Below are 24,961 nucleotides of genomic sequence, written 5' to 3' on the forward strand. Positions count from 1 at the left end.
AAGAAAGTTTAACTATTTGTTTTCTATTCGCATCAAACCTCAAGACAAATCCAAAAAAAGTGGTGATGGGAATCAAATTCGAATCACTGTTCGCGTTTAAAATATGGGTCATTTCTTCGCCGAATAGCCCAAAATAGGATTTTCTTTTCCAGTATTTGTTCCAACATTTTTTGCGAGTTTATTCGAAAAACGTTTTAATCGTTCCAGGTATGGTCCGGGTATGAAATATCATTGCAAGTTTGGCAAAAATAGACATTTACACGATATGTGGTATTGGAGTGAGTACGGACATGATTTTATAAGGAAATGACACAGTTTTGGAAGACCGAACAAGTGTTTGTTAATCAAATTGATGTACGTCTATTTATACGAAAGAGTTTCTAAAGAAGAAAAGTATTGCGATTGTAAAAGTCTTTTGCTTTGGTAATGTGGATTTTGCTATGAAAAGATGATACTTTTTTACAAAAATAAACTTCAAAACGGCAGAAATCGGTGGATAAGAAAAGAGCACGTGTTTAGTTTTAAAGCTGGATTAAACCGTGGAGAAAATGATCGATGAAACAAATTGCTTTGTTCAAAAAACTGAGGTGGAACAAAAAAAAACGCTGAGCTGATATCGAAACATGATTAAGGAAATAGGAAAAGTTAACGAGATTGCACTTTAAGATTTTTGCAGCGAAATGTGGTTTTTGAGAGACGAATCGGTAAAAACGTGTTTGTGTTATATATATATATATATAGAAGAAAATGAATGGAGAAAAAACTTTGATTGGCAGTGTGAGTTTGATAATTTTGTTTAATGAAATAAATTTTTGTTTTTTAGATTGCATAACAAAAAAAATGAAAACCAAAAGCAATGTTGGTTGGAGACTTGTTTGATGCCAAATTTCTACAAATGAAAAAAAAATCACACACAAGATATACGACATGGAACTCGAAGCATTGGAGGATTTTGCCGAAGAGAACATCGATGATGAGATACGATATATGGAAGAACCTATACAATTATCAGAAATGCAGGGAACTTTGCAAACAGTTAACATCAAACATGAAGGACCATGCTTTCAAAGACCTAACCTGTACACCGAAGACAGTAGAGGACCTCGATACAGGTATACGAGTGCAATTAGAGGAAAGGAAAATATTGGAAACGCACGTCGACGAGTACCTTATGAAAAGGGAAATCGAAACAAGGGAAATGCTACGAACAATGAAAGAATGGAAAAGGGAAATGGAAAACCTAATGAAAGAACAAGTATGGATAAAATGGATTGCGAAAACGAACAAGACCATGGAGGATTCGAACACCTCAGCGAATTCCTGCAAACAGTGAAAGAATTGGGAGAAGGAGACGTAACATTCAATCTCGAAGTAACAAAAGCTAAATTTGAATTGAGTTATATAATACGAAAATGAAATATATATTAACACATTGAAATAGGATTTTTTTTTTAAAGGACGAAATAATGAACGACTGGGACGAGCCATGTTCCACCTGGTATACACTGGACCCAACAATCCAAACATATGGTTTGATACAAAATCACAAAGTGCATGATATTACCCAATCGTTTGGGCATCACACACAAAATGCCACTACAAAGACGGAACAGCAACAGAACACAACGGAAAATACCATACACACCAAATCCTCTCCACAATATTTCCAATCGGAGACAAAACAGCAATCGACGACATTGCCAGAAGAATTAAAAGAATTTATATTAGAAATAGACTCACCGAAGACTGTACCAAATGCAAATGGATCGTACAAAACAAATCATACCAAACAACTTGCAGTGACTGTAAACAATACTGCAAATTTAAATGGATCGACTGCGAACAATACCTCAACAACTCAATCAGATACATATGCAAAATCGCCACTAATGACGATTGCACAGGCTGCGGATTGGCCAAAGATGACCTCACATACAAAAACAAATAAAAAACCAAAAGACGAATACATAAGTATAATAAGACAAAATAACATAATAAATAACAGACATTACGAACAAGTATTTTTAACAAATTACGAATTATGTAACTTAGAAACAAAAATAAGTCCAAACCAATTGGAAACATTGAAAAAGACAATATTCAGACAAAATTACTAATTAAACAGAACGAACACGTATTAGAACAAAGACTGCCAACAGAAACAAACAACGGAAAGAGAGGATGTTTAAACTATTTCTTATCAATAATAGCAATAGACAATCACATGACTTTAGAATACCTAAAATACAGATTGGGAATGTGGCTATTCAACAGAAATCATAAAAAACGAGGAGTAATACTATGCGGGCCATCAGATACAGGAAAATCATTCCTAGGAAATCTACTATACGGGTGTTATGAACCATACGAAATCGGATATTTCAGCTGCCCAACAGGACCACAACCAAGTAGCTTTATGTTACAACAATTAACGAATTGTCTAGCATACAGATGCGACGAAATGATATTCGAAAACATTGGAGTCATTCAAGTATTAAAACAATTATTAGAAGGCAGTCACACCTTACATACAGATGTTAAATATAGAGAAGCAGTAAAAGTTGACCCTCGATCAGTATTAATAACAATGAACGCAACATATCGAAACGAAATATTTAAATGGCACCCACAAGAACGCAAAGCATTCGACAATAGATGTTTAGTATTATTCATGAACAAAAGATTAAAAGACATCTTCAACGAGGACGAAATAGAAATAATAAGCACTTTTCATAATGATTTACTTTTATTATTGTACGAAACATTAAAACAAAATACAACACCTGTAATAAATTTAAATAAATACACCGCATATAATTAAAGTTTGGGCTTTTTATTCGAAGGTTCATCATCAACATCTTTAGTAACAACTTTATTGTACATCACGGGATAATTAGGAACAGATAACTTCAACATTGAAATAGGTACAGATAAACGAGGCTTTTTAGGATCACGACAAAAAGGATCAGTCATTGTAGCAAACGTGTAAGTAATATCGTTACCAAACATAATATTTTGAATAGAAGGAACAGCAGTATTAGGAGCCAAGTATAAATTGGATCTTTCAAACAAAGGATTCTTTTTGTAAACTTGAAAGGTATGAGTGTAATGAATCTTAATTCTTACAGTAGTAGGCATAACATCCAAACCAATATAAGATGGATCGACACAAATATACATTCTCTTAATGGTCTTATTTCCTTGAAAGCGAGAAACACAAGGTAAATAATTATAATTACAATTAACAGATGCAGTAGGATCCAAATCACCACTAAGAATACGATAATCCTGAATATCTTTCAATATATAACTCTCCCAATTGGATAAATCCTCAGGCAAATACTGAATATCAAAACAATTATCAAATTTATAAGGAGTAACAGGATCAATAGGAGTGGCAATACATTCAGTATAACCTTCCAATTTCTCAGAATTATCTTTACGATAATATTGATCAGCAATTAAAGGATATGACAATTAATACATATATAACAAGGATATGACAAATAATATTGATCAGCAATTAAAGGATATGATGAATCAACCAATCAGAGATGCCCGGATGCCCATTTACCCATTTTCATCCTCTGTATACAAATGGGTTAATAGAGAATTGCTGAAAAGTAAAATACATCTGAAACAGCTTCCATTATAGAAAAAATTAACAAAATATGCGTTAACAAATATATGTATAAAATATATAATGAAAAAATACCGTGTAAAATAATGAAAAAAACACCGTTTAAAAACGAAATAAAATACCGTGTAAAATAATGAAAAAAACACCGTTTAAAATAGACTAAATTGCACACTTTTTACCAGGAAAATTCCCTGGGAAATTACTAGATTTTTTTAAAAGAATGAAATAAAACTAGTTCCCAGACCCCAAAGATGTTAAACCGCGCATTTTTACAAATAAACAAAAAATAAAATGAACAACAAAGTTACCTTCCTTCGACGCCATTTTGGAAAAAGTTTGAGTAGAGCTTCGCCGTCTGATCTCCTTTGGGGCTTTCGCCCAAATGACAGTTTAACGTTTGCACTGGTATATATAGACAAAACGGCCCTTAAGTAAACAAACGACGGCCCTTAAGTAAACAAAAAAACCAACCGACCAATCAGATTACAGAGAAAAGTAAGCAAAAGAAAAACCGGGGGTAAGTAAGGAATAATATATATGCGGACGTGTTAGTAAAATAATGAAAAACACCGTTTCAAATGAAGAAAATAACGGTTTTTTATAACATTTGAAATAGTATCTGTTAAAGAAATAATAATATATAAATATAGGTGAGAATAGAAATAGGTTATTATATATTTTTTTTTGTTTGAAATTATTATGTTGTGGGAAGAAGTGTTAGATGATTCGTTATATGAAGCCACGCATTATTATTATTCCGAAATTCGTGGTGATTCTTCATCAACGAAAAATCTTTTCAATGTGATGAATGAATTTACTTTACCTTTTGTAGATTTTAGAAAAAGTGTGACTCGAAATATGTTGAAGAGAGATTCTATAATTCTTTTACAATCTATGTTAATTCCCACTAATTTATCTTTACTGGAAAAAGAAGATAGAACAAATGATCCGTGGATTCAAAAGGTAAAAGAGTATTATAATAATAATAATTATGAATTTTATTCTCGGATTGGATTGAATGAAGAACCAGTGATATTAGAGTGGATGACAGAAAAGGTGTGTATCGCACATGGTTGGGATTTAAAAGTTATCGATTTTCGAGAAGATGTGCGGAGAAAACCTAATATATATCATAGTATTGTACAGTTAGTAAATGACGAATATTTGAAAAGGAATGATGACGATAATGTATTTATGAAAAGAACATTTATGAATGATGGTGCAAAGTGGCTTAAGTGGAATGATTTACGAAGTGATATTGATAAAAATTGGTGGAACATGAATTTTCCGTCGATTCCGAATTCTTATTTACCGTTTAAATTTTGGAATGGTTCATTTTGTAGTGGAATATCGGCTAGTCCTTTGAGAAATGAAAGTTACATTTCAAGAGAAAGAAATTTTTGTGAGATGGTGACAGATAAAAATTGAGGGGAAATTAATTTTAAAATGCGAGGGTTAAGACCTCAAAAATTTTTTTGGTATGATGTAATGCCGAAGGGTAAAGACGTGAGAATAGTAAACGAACCGGAAAGTGATAAATACGATGTGAAGCAGACATTTATTCATAATCAATATTATTTTCCTCTTCCAAGTCCTTTACCTACTACGCCACCTGAAGTTGTAAAAAGTGTGATGGATTTCGGTTTTATTCCTACTCATTCTCAGGTTGCTGTTTATAAAGTATTTCCGTTTCATCAATACACTAGTTTTCAATATGACGATAAATTAAGTATGTATGATAATCTTCATAATTTTGCTCGACAAGGATATGAAAAGTTTGAGAATGGAAAATATGTCTTAAGAGATCCGTCTGAATATCATAATTTGCCATTTTTGTTTTTTGTGGAACATGATAATAATCCAAAAGACAGTAACGTTTTAGATATGATTGATCCCGATCGAAGGAAATTTACATATTTGTTTTCGATAAAAATCGAACCTCGAGATTCCGATAAATATAAAAAAAGCGATGATGTAAATGAAATTAAAATTACTGTTCGTGTTTCTAATATTGGTCATGTGTTTGGTGAAGATTCTAAAACTGGATATTCATATCCTATATTTGTACCAACTCCGTTTGCAAGATTTTTTGAAGAGTACATTCAAAGATCTATATATCCGACTGGTGTAAAATATTATTATAAGTTTAATAAAAATAAACATTTAACCGATATGAGGTATTGGTTTGGAAACAATATTATTCAAGAAGGACATAGTAGTGGAATCCCTAACGAATGTTTGTTGATTGAAACGATGTACGAATATTTATACGGTGAAAATAACGATCGAATTAAAGATAAACAAGTAGAAATAGAGTCAATATTACAAGAGTGGCAACATTTGTTGTATCCAGATAAGAAGTATTGGAAATATATGCTTTGTTTTCCTCCTCGTATTCAAGATTTTTTATTTGGAATGTCGTCTATAAGATTGAAGAATAATAGAGTTGCGAACAAAGCAGATTATTCGTATTTAGAAGTGTCGGCGAATAAGGATACTATTGTATCACATTTAACTATTCCATGGTTTCAAACAACAGAACAGAATATATTTCCTATTCGATCACCTCAAATATTAGATTATTTTAAACAAGGATTAATGGATGGAAAAACGAATATGGTGTTAAATGGATTAAGTTTTGAAGATTATAAGAATAATATATATTTGAAAGTAATGTGTAAAGAACTATGGACTCTGCAATGGAGTGAGAAAGATAATTTAAAATGGTGTCCTCCGTTATATGATGATATATCTTTAGAAGCAATTAATAAAACTGTTGTGTATAACGTAATTAAATTTCTTAAAAATCCAGTGGGAAATTTTAAATATTCATTAAAATATAATGATGACTATGTTTCATTATTAACTGGTGATTTTAAATCAGTTAAATCTAAACCATACATGAATGATAAAAAGAACAATTTGGAAGTGTGGTTATATTGTGAACAAATAAAAGAAAGTTATTCTTCTTCAGTAAAATTGCCTTTGGTATGTTTAGGTTTGTGGAGAAAAGAAATTCCTACTAAAAATAAAACGAATTATTATCGTTGGTGTCAAGGACAAAAGAATATATTAACGGATGATGCTATTCAACAGCTTACATTTTATTGTACCGATATATATCAACAACCGCTTGTTCAAAGAAGATATGATGGTACTATTATTGATAATTGGAAGGAAAGTTATCCTATTAGAGGTGTTTATTTAATAGTGTATCAGCCTAGAGATGAAAGAAATAAAAATAAAAAATTGACAAATGTGTTTGAAACTATGATTATTCATCGCGATGATAATAGTCTGCAATATGAGAGTAACCCTTTTTCATTAAGATTATCGAATTCAGTAGTTAATGAAATTCAACAAAGAAATATAAATAAAAAATATTATCGTTGCGTATTAACTTACATTTATTTTTTTCCAACGGAAGCTCTTAATTTTCCTTCTGAAGAAGATCGTTGGGTGCATATTACGTTTAATATGGCGGAGAAATGTGATGTTTATTTAAATAATATAAAGGTAGAGCATGAAGTGGCGTCGTTTGATTTAAATCAATATTTAGTTAAAGGTGATAAAAGAACAAACATTTCATTGTTAAATAACTATCAACTTCTTTTAGAAGGGCAAATGCGTTATTTTCAAGTAAAAGATGCGGTTGATTATTCTACATTTAGTTGTACGTTATTGAATTCAAGAAATGAAAAATTAGTATATAATTATGCTGTCGATCCAATATTTGTTTTACAATGGATACCGGTTTTTGAAAGATGTTTTTATTTTACATAAAAATTGGAAATGGAAAGAAAATAATGAAAGTAATGAAAATAATCCTCTCTTGTTGGAAGTGGGGATGGAATCTATAGACGAATGTTTGCGAAGATATGGCGAGAATAAAGTAAAATGCTTTGTTAAACAAATATTTTTTATGCCGAGTAATGTTTTGAATTTTCCTCACGAAGATGATAAAATGGTTCATGTTCAGTTTGAAAATGCGTTAACTCAAATGGTTTTTTTAAATAACAAGCTTGTTGAAAATATTGTTTATTCTTTTGACATGAACGAATATTATGAAAGAGATGGTTATATTCATGTGACAATGAATAATAATATAAAACCTCAACTTGATGGTGTAATGAGAACGTTTATTTTAAATCGAGTAACGCTGCTTCAGAAAATTAAATGTACGTTTTACATTTTAATTCGAATAAAGAACCGTTAATTTTTGAAGATGATAAATTTAATCCACTATTTATTGTCGAAGTTCAAGTTATTAATAAAAAAATGAGTCATATTAAAGCGTATGCTAATAGATTTATTGTAAAATCGAAAAAATCTCATGATGAGATTCGACATATATACAATGAGATAAATAATCAAAAAATAAAACAAATAAATGGTTATTTACAACAAATTAAAGAAGAAAATAAAAAAGAAATGAATGAAAGAATAAAAGAAATGAACGACAAACTTGAATTGTTAAAGAAAGAGAAAGAGAGTTATACAAATGAGGAAGATAAACAAAGAAAAAGAAAAACAAAGTCGCGAAACGAGAAACGAAATAGTGATGTCATAAGCGAAGATGAAGAAAGTGATGTTGAAGTGCGAAAAGATAAAAAAAGATCTCGAAAAAATATATTGTGTAACGTGTGTTTAGAAAATGTCGAAGCTGTAAATGTTGAAGATATGTGTCGAACGTGCGCTTTAAGAACTGTTGTATGTAAAAGACCTGATAAACATCGAAAAAAAGAATGGTTACAAAAAGGTTATAAGAAAGCATTGAAAGACGTTAAAAAACAAAAAAAAGACGTGTTTAAAAGCGAATCTGAAAGCGATTTTAATTGATGTATATTCTTAATTAAAAATATATATAAAGAGTTTGATAATGTTGTATTAATTATTAGAAAAAAAAAATATCTACAGAAAGTAAGTTACGTAAAAGGACTTTGGAAGATCGATATAGTCCTAACGATAATCCTGCTACTCTTGAAGAGAGTTTAATTAATACAAAAGAAGAAGGAGATTTATTAAAACAAGCTCTTTCGGGAAAATTATCTAAAGAATGGCAAGAAAGATTGAGTGAAAAATGGACTGGTTTTAATACAACAGGAGTTCAAGAAGAAATAATAAAGTCTGCTACGCAAGTAGTGTATCCTAATAATAACACTACTCGAGATCTAAAACTTCGTTTTGAATGGGAAGCTGTTGATCATATAAAATTAAGTGAAATATGTCTCGCTTTTAAATTGCGAATATTAAAAAATATGAACGATAATTCTTATTTTAATATGACAGATGGTCATGATGATGAAGCATTAATGAAAAAGTTTTGCGTGCGAGAAGATTTTATTTTTTATTGGATAAAAGGAATTAAATTGTTTACAAATTTAGCGAAAAATCAAGAACATTGCAGTAACAATTTTGTTCCGTCTGAATTTTTGTCTCGTATGAGAGCGTTAACTTACAAGAAAAATTATAAAAAAACGTATCGCGAAAAGAATTTAGATCAACAAATGGGTTGTGTTAGTTATGGCGATAAATCAGTTAAAGGCTTTTTTGCTAAACATCCAGCAGTAGCAGAAAGTAAAGCTACAAATGCTAATATTCGCGCGCTTACTGGCGAAGCGCCTGGTTATCAATCAATTTTGTGCGATAGATATAATAAGAAAGCTTGTGGAAACGGTTTATATTTTCTTATACCTTTAAAGTTGTTGAATGAAATATTTGAAATAGAAGAATATGTTGGGAGAAAGAAATTCGCATTGGAATTGTATTTTGAAAATAAATACGAAAAATTGTTAGAACTTATTTTTCCCGTTACTGATGCGCAAGTTACAAGTTTAGCTAATATTGGTTTAAAAATGGAGGATCCGTGTTTGTTTATGTTAAATCATAAAATAAATCCCACGTTGGTTGTAGAAAAAACCTCTCTGATGATGTCTAATCCAGATAAACCTTATACATTATTTCGCATGTAGCATTTAGAAACAATTGATAATGTTGTTAATAATAGAAACGAGTTTACTATTGACATGGGAAATAATAAAGTTTCCAATTGGTTGGGAAATACTATTATTATTTCTTGTTATCGGAAAGATCAGTTAGAACATCAAAATAAAAATTGCATGACTTTGAGTGATATATCTACGGCAGTTATATCGCAAGTTTCGTTTTCAAATTGCAGACGAAGTTATGATAGTAATCCGGGTGATGTGATTCAATTTGATATGAAAGATTTCTTAACTCGCTGTCAAGTTTATCGTATGTATGCAAGTTGGCACAATGGCGGTCTTTCTTCAACGTCAAACATTGATAATTTTGTATCTGCTTATCATGATCAGAATGATACTTTTATTCCAAACATGCGTGATTATTTAAATCCAGAATACAATTACGATCAACCATTAGTGTTTGATATGACGAGTGATTATAATTCTGTTCAAAATGCACCTCCTCAAATTATGACAGGAAGTAGTGCTTTTCAAATTACGATAAAGTTTCATGAGAATTTTACAGGGCAAGTAACAATTGGCGTGTATGTACCAACTGAATATATTCAAAATGGAACGGGTTTGCATGAAGAAATAACATATTCACCTAACTCGTTAAAAGCTAGTTAAAAGACTATATTTTTTCACAATAATTTATTATAAAAGACGAAAAAAAAAAACATTAAAAAAACAAACCATAATAATGAATCGAGGACGAATTAAGCGAAGGTATCGCAGAAAGAAAAATAGAAAACAACGAGGAAGAGGTGAAAAAATTCAAAAACTTATTCGATTGGGAAAAATTGCCGGTGATCACTTTTTATCTTCGACATACGGAAAAAAGGCATTAGATTGGGCAGTAGCACGAAGAAATCAATTAATATAAAAGAGATGATTAGCAATTCACGAGTTAATTATTTACGAAGAAAACAAATATCAAAAAAAAAAAAAAGATATAAAAAACGAAGGAGAAGTAGAAATATACAGAGAGGAGGATTACCTTTTATCATTGCTCCAATTATAGCGGCCATTGCAGCTAAAGCAGCCATTGCGGCTAGAACAGCAGCGGCAACTGCTATTGCTACGAAAGCAGCTTTAGCAGCTAAAGCAGGAGCTATTGCAATAGGAACAGCAAAAGCTGCAGCGAGCGGAGCGATAAGTGCTGGTGTCGGTCAAGGAGTGAAAACAATAATTGATAATAATAAATAATACAATAAAAAAAAAAGTAATATATTATAATAAAAAGAATATATGTAACAAAAAAAAGTTATTCGTTGCATTTTCTTTTTTTTGATTGTTTAAAAATAGCTGCGTATTTCATAGAGAGTGAATTAACATTAAAATGAAAAATTGTTCGTTGATCGATCGAAAACATACCATTTCGCAACTGATGTTCAAAATCAAAATAGCGTCGTTGTTTGTCTGAATATTTTTTCATTTGCTCTTCTTCATCCACCCAACCGGTCTCGATTAAACTTCGTAGCCGAATTAGCTTATCTTCTAATTTTGCAATTTTATCGTGCGTCCAGTTTAATATTGTATCGGCTTTAATAGTTAACGAAAACGCTTTGTCTATTTTTTCCACTTTCATATCAGAAGTTAATTTTATAGTAATATTATTATTTAATAAATGCGATTCGTTAATATCACTTATAAATTTCTCAAAAAACGATGTATAACATATGAGAGTCATTTTGATAGATTGAAATAAAAACGAAAAAAACAGTTAATTTATATTTTTAATAACAATTAACAGGTGAATCAATAAATCGTTGTTACTAATGACAACAATGAATAATATTGATTAGGAACAAATAGAAAGTGTGCAAAATCAAAGCAGGTGAAACAATAAAATAGGTGTTATTGGTTAGGAACAAACTAAAAGAGCGCAAAAATAAAAGTGATGTCATAAACAGGTGAAATAATAAATGGTGTTTCGATGACAACAATGAATAATATTGATTAGAAACAAATATAATGTACGCAAAATAAAAGTAACGATATTGAATAGGAACAAATAATAAAAAAAAAAACAGGTGAAACAATAAGAGAAACGTATATAAGACGATGATAATTTTTAGTCGATAACATTCGATAGCGTTTGATAAGATAACATCATCATTTGATAATCATCATCATGGAAATCGAAAAAATATCACGAAAACGAAAACAAAATGTTGTCGATGATGATGATGAAGTATTTAAAGATGACATTGCAAAGAAAACAAACGATACAAAGCAGTGTGATGTAATGTTAAAGTATTGCAAATGCGTTAATATATTTTGTTTTTGCGAAATCGATATAAAATGTAAAAAAAATAATATTTTTTAGATGCAAAATAATAACGTTGTTCCACATTGCTTATGTTCTAAATCGCTTATCGATGAAAGAATTAAAACTGTAGACCGATATCGAAAAATAATTATGGAATCGATGAAAGACATTTTGCAATGTGAAATATGCGAAGAAATATGGCTAATTAAAGATAATATTGTAAATAAATGTGAATGTTGTAAATTAAATATATGTAATAGTAAAATATGTCATGAAGAACATCAATGGAGAAAAGATTTTGATTGGCGACAATTTGAATTTGACGATATATGATATTTTTTTTATATAATGTAATTTTTTTTTAGCAACAATAAAATGAATACGTTATTAAGCGGAGACGAAATGATCAAGAAAATAAAACGTTTGAAGAAAAAAATAAAGTCTTTGAAATACGAAAGGTATTTACTCAATAAAGAAGTTACAGATATGCTTTGCGAAAACGAAGATCTTATCGATAAAAACGAACAATTTAAAATCACCTTGGCTAAATTTAAAAAAAATGTATTTGTATTAAAAAAAAGAAAATAGACTCATGAAGACAATGAAAAAATAATGTAAATATTATTATAATAATGTTAATAATTGTTTATCCTCTTTTGAAATGTTATTTTCTCTTGCTATATCCGTTAATCTTTTTTGTAACAAAATCATCTTTTCGTTTTCTTTCAAAGTGTTGATTGAATCGTTTAACCAATAGTACGGTAATTTGTTTAAATCGTTTTCATGTAGAAACGTTGAGTTGTGAGTGTTTTGTTCTGTTCTTAACCAATCAAATTGTTTAAGTAAAGCTTTGTTTTCGTTGTGTTGTAAAATGTTAACTTCGTTTTGAAAGATACGAATACGGTTAAATTCAAAAGATGACGAATCAAAATCGTGTATGTACATTTCTTCTTTATCTTCTTTATCTTCTATATCGTGCAAGAAAGCGCGTTTAGCTATTACGTCACAATATTTTAAAAATACATTTCTAATAAAGTTTCTGAATTCAAAAATTAAACGTTGATCAAAAACGTTGCTTTTTTGAAAATGCGATGCCAATATTTGTTTAAAATAGGACAAGTCGATATTATGTTTGATTTTTTCAAAATGTTGAAAGAAAAGTGAAGCAAAATAAGCACACCAACCACCGCATAAAACAGTGTCGTATTTTTGATAAATCAAACGATTGTATGAAATGGTAAGATTTTGTATGTTGTTTTCCAAAGAATAGCATTTGATAAATTGCGAAAAATAATAAAATTGCGTGTTTGATTTTAAATCTTTTTTAGAATCTTGCAAAGTGGTGTCGATTTCGTTGTAATTAACAGATAAACTATCGATGTAGGAGTTTGTATTTATCAAACTCGCATTTTCAAAAAGTACGTTGCAAGTTAAAAAAGACAGAGGAATTTGCTGATCGAAACTTTGTTTGCCGAAGCTATCAAAACAAAACAGATGATCTTTATCTATTCTCATTAACATTCGCCAATGTTCTCCTTTTTTATATGACGGATCGCTGTTATATATAATAAAACAACCTTTTCTGTTAAATTTTTTACTCAAATGCGAATAATCAAACGCATTTTGTATTTCGTCTAACGAATATACACCCAAATAATAATCATTAAATATCGATTCCGAAGTGAAATAATCGTGCAATGATTTGTTTGTTACCATATTGTTATTGTTATTATTTTTTTTTTTCTAGTATAAATAATATATTTATATATAAAAATGATGCGCACCATTAACGAGAATACAGCAGAACAAATGAATAAAGGTAAGCGTTTATTTTTTTATTTTGACACTATAATAATTAATATATCTTGACCCTTTTAAATAGTATATAATGAGAGAAAAATATGAAAAAAAAACATTTAAAAAAAATGGCTATTATAAAATATAAACCGAGACGAATTAACGATGATGATGATGATGATGATGATGATGATGATGATGATGATGATGATGATGATGATGATGATGATGATGATGATGATGATGATGATGTTGATTTTAAAATAATATCTTCGGTACTGGTAAATAATTCCTTGCCGGTAAAAAAATCAAAAAAATGGAGAAAAAAAAATTTCAAAAAAAGAAAAACCGAATGTAAAAAATTAAAATTTTGCAAACGAAAAACAAACTCGAGATATACCAACAATGCGATGAATAACAAATTAAATAGGGTCGGAAAGAGAATCGTAAAGTGGGTTTTGACAAAACGGAAATAATGTTTTTTTTTTTTTCAAAGTAGAACTGCGAAGAAGATGGTGGCTTATGGACATGGAGACTATTCAAATTTCAAAAAATCATGCTTGCACGAGAGAAATTTCCTTAACAAGAATGTGCGATCCTTTTGGATATATGTTAAATATTCATGTTGTTCCGTGCATTGATTATGATTATCTTCCATCTAAATATCGAAACGCATTCGAATATTGTTGCAAGTTTATACACAAATTACCGTATTATCCAAAAGTTAGTTTGTTAAATGGAAACAAATCGTTGTTTACATCGACTACAATAATATCCTGTAAAAATGTAGATGAATTTTTAATGAAACATATCGGTAAAAACGATGTGGTGTTGTATAAAGGTGGGATATACGAAAGACGATTTTGTGAGAAAAACGATATTTTATCGTACAACATTGAATTGTTAGGGGTGCCTAAATTTGAACACATCGCATCACCTTTTAAATATGGACAATGCGGTGGACATATTGATGATGGTGAAATTATCCATTGTCCATCTATAGAAATTATGACGTTTAACTATTATTTGAGTCAATATTGTATGGAGGATTTATTTAAATTAAGAAATACATTACAATTATTTTTTTTATTAACCGATTTTTTTATGATAAGCTTTAGAAAATAATGTGGAGGAGGAACCGATGGAAATCGATGAACCGGAAATTGAACAAAAAATATATCGAAAAGAAAATCAAGAAGAAGAACCTATGGAAATTGATTGATATTTTTTTTAAAAAAAAAAAATATCAATCAATTTAAAAAAATTTTTCACTCCTTTTTATCCCGAGGCAGAACAAATTAACGCTGTCGAAATGTACGAAGATATGTTTTACGAAAGCGAAACGATACAATCGCACGAATTCGAATACGACACGTGTTCGCAATGCAATATAGACGAATACGGTGATTGGGACGAGAAATTGGACGTTTTTATTTGCAACTTGTGTAAAATTAAAAAATGCGATATATAATTATTATTATTATTTAAATACGATATATAATTGTTATTTTTTTTTCTTATAGATGGATAATAAAAAAAAAAAGAAAAATAACAAATGCAGAAACGGATAACGAAGAAAAAAGACAGGTAAGAAGATTAAAATTTGAACAAATTGCTTATCAACTTGCAAGTGATTGGAAACGATTAGGAAGGGTATTAAACATAGACGAAGACGAACTCGATTGTATCGATATCGATTATAGATTTATAAAAGAAAAAAGCTTTAAAATGTTAACCAGTTGGTTTAAACGAGAACAAAGAACAAGAAACGAAAATGATATCGAAAAAGAACTATCGCTTAAAATTCAACAGATCGGTCGATACGATATTTGTGCAAAATACGATTTTTTATTTTAGACGGAAAAAATGAAACCACCTCCTTTGGTTATACAACAAAAACAACAACAACATCGAGTCACCGTATATCCTTACGGTTTAAAAGAAAAGGATTTAAACCCTGACCAAAGATTGTCTTTTTATAACAACCAAATAAAAAAATTCTAATAAAAAAAACACACATTGTCATTTTTTTTTTTCAGATGCTTGACTGTTTGTGCAAACGATGTGAAAAAAAACAATTTAAAAAAAAATCGCTAGAATGGAAAACGTCTCGTTTCATGCAGCATATTCGAAGAAAAAAAGAAGATATTCGTCAACTCAGAAAGATTGATTCGATTTGTTGCGATTGTGCGTGTTGTCAAGTCGAAAAGCAATTGAAAAAAGAAAAAAAAGAATCGCTTTTACAACTCGCAAACGACAAATTAGTCGATTGGTTAGAAAATCACGAATGTTTTGCTAACTTTTACAAAAAGAAAAAAATGTTCGTTGAAGAATTGTTTGCAAAATACGACGTTTACGTTGTAGACAAAACATCATTAACTTATTGTAAAAATCACGCTCGTACAATAATTCAAAACGAAGAAGGAAAATCGATGATTATCGACGATAATCCTTGTTTGTGTAAATTTTTATCTTGATTTTATATATATATTGTTTATTGTTTTTTTTTTTAGCATATTAATAATAATGGTACGCATTCTTCATTTGTCAAAAAGCGAGTTGCGAAAACCGAGACTAACCAACGTGAGAAAAATACCAAATATGGAAGAATATCTCGTTATATTTCCTCATCACACCGCTTTATACGGAATCAAACCTTTTCCTTATCCGAGAAATTCTCACGTTAAAAATTATCCGCTCCTTAGATCGATCAGAGGAGATATTTACATTATTCAAAACGATGACGAAGGAAACACCGTCGATATCGATAAGGATATTATAACTCGCTTGCCCGAAATAATGAAGAAAGATGAACGACAACGAAGTGAAATGTGCAAGCATTTAATGAAAGATGAAGTTAAAATAATATTATAATAAATAATGTTTATTTGTTTTTGTTTTTTTTTCAGATATATATAAATATATAATATGAAATACCAAGAACTTATCAACGCTATTGCTCCTCGTATTGGAAAAGATTGGAAAAAATTGGGAAGAGAGATAGGACTCTATCAACATCTTTTGGACTCTATCGATTACGATTACGATCGAGAAAAATCTTACGAAAAATGTTACGAAGCCATTAGAAGATGGTTAAGATGTATGGGTTACTCGATGGAAGATGAATTAACAAACGAAGAATGCGCTTATTGGAATCAAATATTTACCAAAATAGGACGAAAAGATCTAATGTTTGTTTATTTAATTACTTATTAATATAAAATACATATTTTTATTTAGATAAAAAATAACATAAAATGGAGAAATCGTTGAGTGATGAAATAAACGAAGCCTTTGATAAAGTTATGTTGTTTGGTCGACTAAAAAACGAAATCGATAAAAACGAACAAGATAAATCGTTGTGCAATTGCAAATGTTGTTGCAACGAATTTTGGAAAAATTCCTGGAAAGATTATTTCGAAAAAATTATATAGAACGTTTTTAAAAAATAATAAATATATATTCTCTTTAGTACATAAAATGAATACTGATGAAAAAATCCTCTATCTATTGACTGATGTCGAATGCAAGATTAGAGTCATCGATGATCATAAAACGGGCGAAGACTATAAAACGGCTGTCGAACGAAAAACAAAAGACGCATACGAAATGTTTCACAAATTAAGTTATCAGATTGAAAAGTATATCAAGTCGCAAAAAAATGAAGAATTGAAAGTCGCATTACGTAAGAGCAATGAAATAGCCATGTCGTATTTAAAAAAATTGAGGAAAATGAAAAAAAGATTACACGAACATTACGCTCACAAAAAAGCAACTTATACAACCTGCTTTGTTTGTGAAATATATCTGGAAAAATCATCTGTTTACTTAACAAGTTGCGAAACTTGTCGAAGTCCTTTGTGCAACACCTGCGAACGAAAACATCGCGAAGTTCATAGAAATGTCAACAACGACGAGTCCTTGATCAATTTTTCGTTATTCAATTCTCATTTACAAACTCTTTTCATTGATAAAACGTTTTTTTTTTTTGTTGTAAATGGTGTTGGTTTTATCGGTGGTTGTATATGAGTAATACGACTGTTGTTAAAATTAGGTGAAACTGTAGCAATCCAATCGATAGCAAATTGAAGCTGTTGAGTTTTTTCTTTTCCAAAATATAACGCAAAAAAAACAATAAAAAAAAAACGCTATCAAACTAGCTATTTTATTTTGTTTTATTACGTCAATTATTTGTTTAATACAACTTTTTTTCTCGGTATTTTCCATTTCAATGTTATTGATTTTCGTATACATCAATATATATATATATAATTACTTTTATTCGTAATATTTTAAACGGTTTAAATTACTATATTTAGATGAACTGTAAAAAAAAATGCAACCACTGTTATGCTCGATTTAATCCTTACAATACCAACGAATGGGAAGATGTATGGAAATACAAGCATCATTATTTGTTTCTCCTTTCGCTCGACAAAGAAAATCTAGTTCCGTTCAATGAAATAAATAAACTTTTAAATGAAGCAAACAACGATCAACACGCAAACATCGACGAAAGAGATATCAAAAGCGCCATCGCTATTTTTCTTCAAACCGCCGCAAACATTACTGATTTTATCGATCGATTAAGATGTTGTGCTTATCTATGGGGTGTATCAGAACAAATCGAAAATAGATTTGATTCTATCACAAATTCGTCAGCATTTAAACGATTACAAAAAATACAAAATTAATCTACATTGTAAAATATTATTCTTTTATAAACCAATATTCATAATGTACAGGTTTTATTCTCTTTATGCGTTTTTTCTCTTTTATCTTTTTCCACCATCTTCTTAATCTCCTAAATGGATTTTCAATCGTCATATCTATATGAATTGATCGATGAAACGTTTGTTGCAGAACTTGGTAACACTACAAACTTTTTCTTACTAGGTGATAATTTGTCTAGAGCTTTCTTCACCAAATATCTACTAGCACTTTCAGTAAACGCCAATGGAAGAGGAGATAATATTTCAACAGCCTTGTTGGTTAATTCACCTCCTCCTCTCTGTCGTTTTCTCTTTGTTGTTTTTTATTTTTTTTATCGCTCTCTTGTTTAATCCGTTTCCACGATAAGGATAAGGAGGCATATATCTTCTTTCGCTCATTTTTTTCTAAAATATTTTATTTTATTCTTTTAACTAATATATATTATAACGTTACTTATTATTTAGCATCATTATTTTATCTCTTTTTAACGGTGTGTTTTTCTTCAATTTCACTCAACTAAATTAAATTAATTAATACCTTCTTTTATTATAGATTAAAAAAAATAAAAAATTATGGTTCTTGTTATCCATTTCTCAAAAGATTGAACGATCTGCAAACCAACGTTTCTCGAAATCGATCATCTTCCAAATGATTTGGATCGTTTTTGGTTAACGACAGAACACGCTATTTCGTTTTCATCTGGTGGCAAACTTGAAACCAAATGTGATGACTATGGAAATCGCTCGCTATATATCACTTTGTCAAAAAACCAAGATGTTTATATTGAAAAATACGATCAAAATAAAACGCTTATCGATATTGAAGAAGACCTTCTTGATATATGTTTCCAATTCGAAGAATGCTTTTCCAGTTCAACGTTTCCAATTCGAGAAATACGAAAAGGAAGAATGCATCTCCAATACGAAGAAAACGGAAAAGAAAATTATGTATTCGTCACACCTGATTTTTGTTTAACAATTGAATAATTCTATATTCTTGTACATTCTCTAACTTTATATTATGATATAACTCCAACTCTACCAGCAGCAACACATTTGTATGAATAATATGTACTAATAATAATTTGTTCATTACACCCGTCTTATTTCTATTTTACCCCCGGTTTTTCTTTTGTTTACTTTTCTCTGCAATCTGATTGGTCGATTTTTCTTTAGTTTACTTTTCTCTGCAATCTGATTGGTCGGTTGGTTTTTTTGTTTACTTTTCTCTGCAATCTGATTGGTCGGTTTAGGACCCCCCGCAACGGTTTGTTTACTTAAGGGCCGTCGTTTGTTTACTTAAGGGCCGTTTTGTCTATATATACCAGTGCAAACGTTAAACTGTCATTTGGGCGAAAGCCCCAAAGGAGATCAGACGGCGAAGCTCTACTCAAATTTTTTCCAAAATGGCGTCGAAGGAAGGTAACTTTGTTGTTCATTTTATTTTTTGTTTATTTGTAAAAATGCGCGGTTTAACATCTTTGGGGTCTGGGAACTAGTTTTATTTTATTCTTTTAAAAAAATCTAGTAATTTCCCAGGGAATTTCCCTGGTAAAAAGTGTGCAATTTAGTATATTTTAAACGGTGTTTTTTTCATTATTTTACACGGTATTTTATTTTGTTTTTAAACGGTGTTTTTTTCATTATTTTACACGGTATTTTTTCATTATATATTTTATACATATATTTGTTAACGCATATTTTGTTAATTTTTTCTATAATGGAAGCTGTTTCAGATGTATTTTACTTTTCAGCAATTCTCTATTAACCCATTTGTATACAGAGGATGAAAATGGGTAAAATTGTGTCGTCGTGCAAGCAAGACTCCCCAACATGATCGTGACATCCATGAACGTGACGACAATGATGACGTCATCGATGATGCGATTGGAACAAACAACGTCATGATCACGTGATGATAAATCAACCAATCAGAGATGCCCGGATGCCCATTTGCCCATTTTCATACTCTGTATACACATCATCACATACTGCCATAAAGGATCAATTTTCACTATTTTATTAGGAACTATATCATCAATAACATCGGATTTACGTTTAGGAGGACGTACTTTATCTACATTAGAAACATCAGGAAGAGATGAAGGAGGACGTGGAGTAGGTAAAACATTTGGACGCTTTTTAGGAAATCGAACATTTGTATTATTAAAATCATTATCCTTTGCAGAAACAGGAATCATAGGAACATTAGATTTTAAAGGACCTTTTTCCTTTTCCAAACGTTCCAACTTAAATTTATAAGTATCTCTCATAAATTGCTGAATAGGTTTATCTTTAATAAATTGCTCAGCTTCAGTCAACATTTCCTCCATTGAATCATAATCACTAAATATTTCAACCTCATCATCAGATATCTCAGGAGTAGACAAAATATGCTCCAATATACTTTTCTGACGCGATAAACCTAATTCATTCATACCAATCTGTTCCCATGAACGTGTAAGAGGAGATGGAACCTGACGAATCAATTTATAGCCCTTCAAAAAATTAAGAGCTAATATAGGAAACTGAGCAGCAGATTTACGAAGAGCAGACATAGTTTGTAAAACAGCACGTGTACCATCAACAACAGAACGTGGTTGAATACCACCAAAAATAGACATAACTGAATTTAAAATCAAACGAGCTTTCTCAGGATCCTTAAAATTCTTCTCCGATAAAAAACCAACACGATCAGCTTGATTAGGCATAACAACAGGTTTGTCAGATTTAGGTTTATTCCATATATATTTAGAATTATAACCTCTAAACTCCCCAGGACCCACATCACCAAAACCTTCAGAAGGGTCCCATCGAATTACATCCGGATCGTCGAGTACTGACATCGCAACCACAGATAGATAACAAATCACAAGCATATAAATTATGATCACATTCATCGTATAACAATTTACAAGCAGAATAACCACACCAATTACAAAACACAATAGATATAAGAACAACCAGTATCAACAACCGCAACATTTCAAATGAGGGATAATAATACGAATCTGTTATAAATATACAAAACTCCACCATATAATATTACTATGAGATAATTGAGAAGTTCTTACAAGTTATTGAGAAGATTGGCTCACAAAAGTTTACCAGTCTCATAAGCGACAACGCTCCTGTTATGAAATCAGCGTGGAGGATCATTAAGGAGAAATATCCACACATCTCGGCTAGCAAATGCGGAGCTCATGGAGTCAACTTGCTTGTGAAGGACATGGATGAAACAATCATGTTGGGGAGTCGTGCAAGCACGACTCCCCAACATGATTGTTTCATCCATGAACGTGACGACATGATGACGTCATCGATGATGCGATTGGAACGACAACGTCATGATCACGTGATGAATTTGAAACAACCAATCAGAATGCAGGGACCGCCTCAAGTGCCCATTTTCATCCTCTGTATACAAATGTATGAATAGAGAATAGCTGAAAAATAAAAATACATCAGAAACAGCTTCCATTATAGAAAAATGAAAAAAATGAATAAAATATGCATTTAACAAATATATATATAAAATATATAATAAAAAAACACCGTTTAAAAACGTAATAAATACCGTGTAAAATAATGTAAAAAACACCGTGTAAAATAATGAAAAAAACACCGTTAAAATATACTAAAAATGCACACTTTTACTAGGGAAATTCTCTGAGAAATTACTAGTTTCCAGTCCCCAAAGACACTAAACCGCGCATTTTTACAAATAAAGAAAAAATAAAATGAACAACAAAGTTACCTTCCTTCGACGCCATTTTGGAAAAAATTTGAGTAGAGCTTCGCCGTCCGATCTCCTTTGGGGCTTTCGCCCAAATGACAGATTAACGTTCGCACCGGTATATATAGAGAAAACGGCCTTTAAGTAAACAAACGACGGCCCTTAAGTAAACAAAACGTTGCGGGGGGTCACAAACCGACCAATCAGATTGCAGAGAAAAGTAAACAAAAAAACCAACCGACCAATCAGATTGCAGAGAAAAGTAAACAAAAGAAAAATTGACCAATCAGATTGCAGAGAAAAGTAAACAAAAGAAAAACCGGGGGTAAGTAAGGAATAATATATATGCGGACGTGTTAGTAAAATAATGAAAAACACCGTTTCAAATGAAGAAAATAACGGTTTTTTATAACATTTGAAATAGTTTCTATTAAAGAAATAATAATATATAAATATAGGTGAGAACAGAAATAGGTTATTATATTATATTTGTTTGAAATTAATATGTTGTGGGAAGAAGTGTTAGAAGATTCGTTATATGAAGCCACGCATTATTATTATTACGAAATTCGTGGTGATTCTTCATCAACGAAAAATCTTTTCAATGTGACAAATGAATTTACTTTACCTTTTGTAGATTTTAGAAAAAGTGTGACTCGAAATATGTTGAAGAGAGATTCTATAATTCATTAACAATCTATGTTAATTCCCACTAATTTATCTTTAATGGAAAAAGAAGAAGATAGAACAAATGATCCGTGGATTCAAAAGGTAAAAGAGTATTATAATAATAATAATTATGAATTTTATTCTCGGATTGGATTGAATGAAGAACCGGTGATATTAGATTGGATGACAGAAAAGGTGTGTATCGTACATGGTTGGGATTTAAAAGTTATTGATTTTCGAGAAGATGTGCGGAGAAAACCTAATATATATCATAGTATTGTACAGTTAGTAAATGACGAATATTTGAAAAGGAATGATGACGATAATGTATTTATGAAAAGAACATTTATGAATGATGGTGCAAAGTGGCTTAAGTGGAATGATTTACGAAGTGATATTGATAAAAATTGGTGGAACATGAATTTTCCGTCGATTCCGAATTCTTATTTACCGTTTAAATTTTGGAATGGTTCATTTTGTAGTGGAATATCGGCTAGTCCTTTGAGAAATGAAAGTTACATTTCAAGAGAAAGAAATTTTTGTGAGATGGTGACAGATAAAAATTGAGGGGAAATTAATTTTAAAATGCGAGGGTTAAGACCTCAAAAATTTTTTTGGTATGATGTAATGCCGAAGGGTAAAGACGTGAGAATAGTAAACGAACCGGAAAGTGATAAATACGATGTGAAGCAGACATTTATTCATAATCAATATTATTTTCCTCTTCCAAGTCCTTTACCTACTACGCCACCTGAAGTTGTAAAAAGTGTGATGGATTTCGGTTTTATTCCTACTCATTCTCAGGTTGCTGTTTATAAAGTATTTCCGTTTCATCAATACACTAGTTTTCAATATGACGATAAATTAAGTATGTATGATAATCTTCATAATTTTGCTCGACAAGGATATGAAAAGTTTGAGAATGGAAAATATGTCTTAAGAGATCCGTCTGAATATCATAATTTGCCATTTTTGTTTTTTGTGGAACATGATAATAATCCAAAAGACAGTAACGTTTTAGATATGATTGATCCCGATCGAAGGAAATTTACATATTTGTTTTCGATAAAAATCGAACCTCGAGATTCCGATAAATATAAAAAAAGCGATGATGTAAATGAAATTAAAATTACTGTTCGTGTTTCTAATATTGGTCATGTGTTTGGTGAAGATTCTAAAACTGGATATTCATATCCTATATTTGTACCAACTCCGTTTGCAAGATTTTTTGAAGAGTACATTCAAAGATCTATATATCCGACTGGTGTAAAATATTATTATAAGTTTAATAAAAATAAACATTTAACCGATATGAGGTATTGGTTTGGAAACAATATTATTCAAGAAGGACATAGTAGTGGAATCCCTAACGAATGTTTGTTGATTGAAACGATGTACGAATATTTATACGGTGAAAATAACGATCGAATTAAAGATAAACAAGTAGAAATAGAGTCAATATTACAAGAGTGGCAACATTTGTTGTATCCAGATAAGAAGTATTGGAAATATATGCTTTGTTTTCCTCCTCGTATTCAAGATTTTTTATTTGGAATGTCGTCTATAAGATTGAAGAATAATAGAGTTGCGAACAAAGCAGATTATTCGTATTTAGAAGTGTCGGCGAATAAGGATACTATTGTATCACATTTAACTATTCCATGGTTTCAAACAACAGAACAGAATATATTTCCTATTCGATCACCTCAAATATTAGATTATTTTAAACAAGGATTAATGGATGGAAAAACGAATATGGTGTTAAATGGATTAAGTTTTGAAGATTATAAGAATAATATATATTTGAAAGTAATGTGTAAAGAACTATGGACTCTGCAATGGAGTGAGAAAGATAATTTAAAATGGTGTCCTCCGTTATATGATGATATATCTTTAGAAGCAATTAATAAAACTGTTGTGTATAACGTAATTAAATTTCTTAAAAATCCAGTGGGAAATTTTAAATATTCATTAAAATATAATGATGACTATGTTTCATTATTAACTGGTGATTTTAAATCAGTTAAATCTAAACCATACATGAATGATAAAAAGAACAATTTGGAAGTGTGGTTATATTGTGAACAAATAAAAGAAAGTTATTTTTCTTCAGTAAAATTGCCTTTGGTATGTTTAGGTTTGTGGAGA

At 30.3% G+C, this 24,961-nt stretch overlaps 1 protein-coding gene across 1 annotated transcript; it reads right to left on the minus strand.

The window, feature by feature from the left end:
* Positions 1-2,817: 2,817 nt before the first annotated feature.
* LOC149878794 (uncharacterized) lies at positions 2,818-10,623 on the minus strand. Its single transcript, XM_090072300.1, has 2 exons — positions 3,949-10,623; positions 2,818-3,616 (listed from the first exon to the last, which is right to left on the minus strand). Exon 2 carries the CDS (start codon positions 3,178-3,180, stop codon positions 2,818-2,820), a length of 363 nt encoding a protein of 120 aa, XP_089928426.1. The 5' UTR covers positions 3,181-3,616; positions 3,949-10,623.
* Positions 10,624-24,961: the final 14,338 nt, after the last annotated feature.

Source organism: Hydra viridissima, unplaced genomic scaffold, assembly GCF_058129835.1.
Source record: "Hydra viridissima isolate aposymbiotic clone 2 unplaced genomic scaffold, HvirCarnegie_v1 scaffold_14, whole genome shotgun sequence".
Taxonomy (NCBI): Eukaryota; Metazoa; Cnidaria; class Hydrozoa; order Anthoathecata; family Hydridae; genus Hydra; species Hydra viridissima.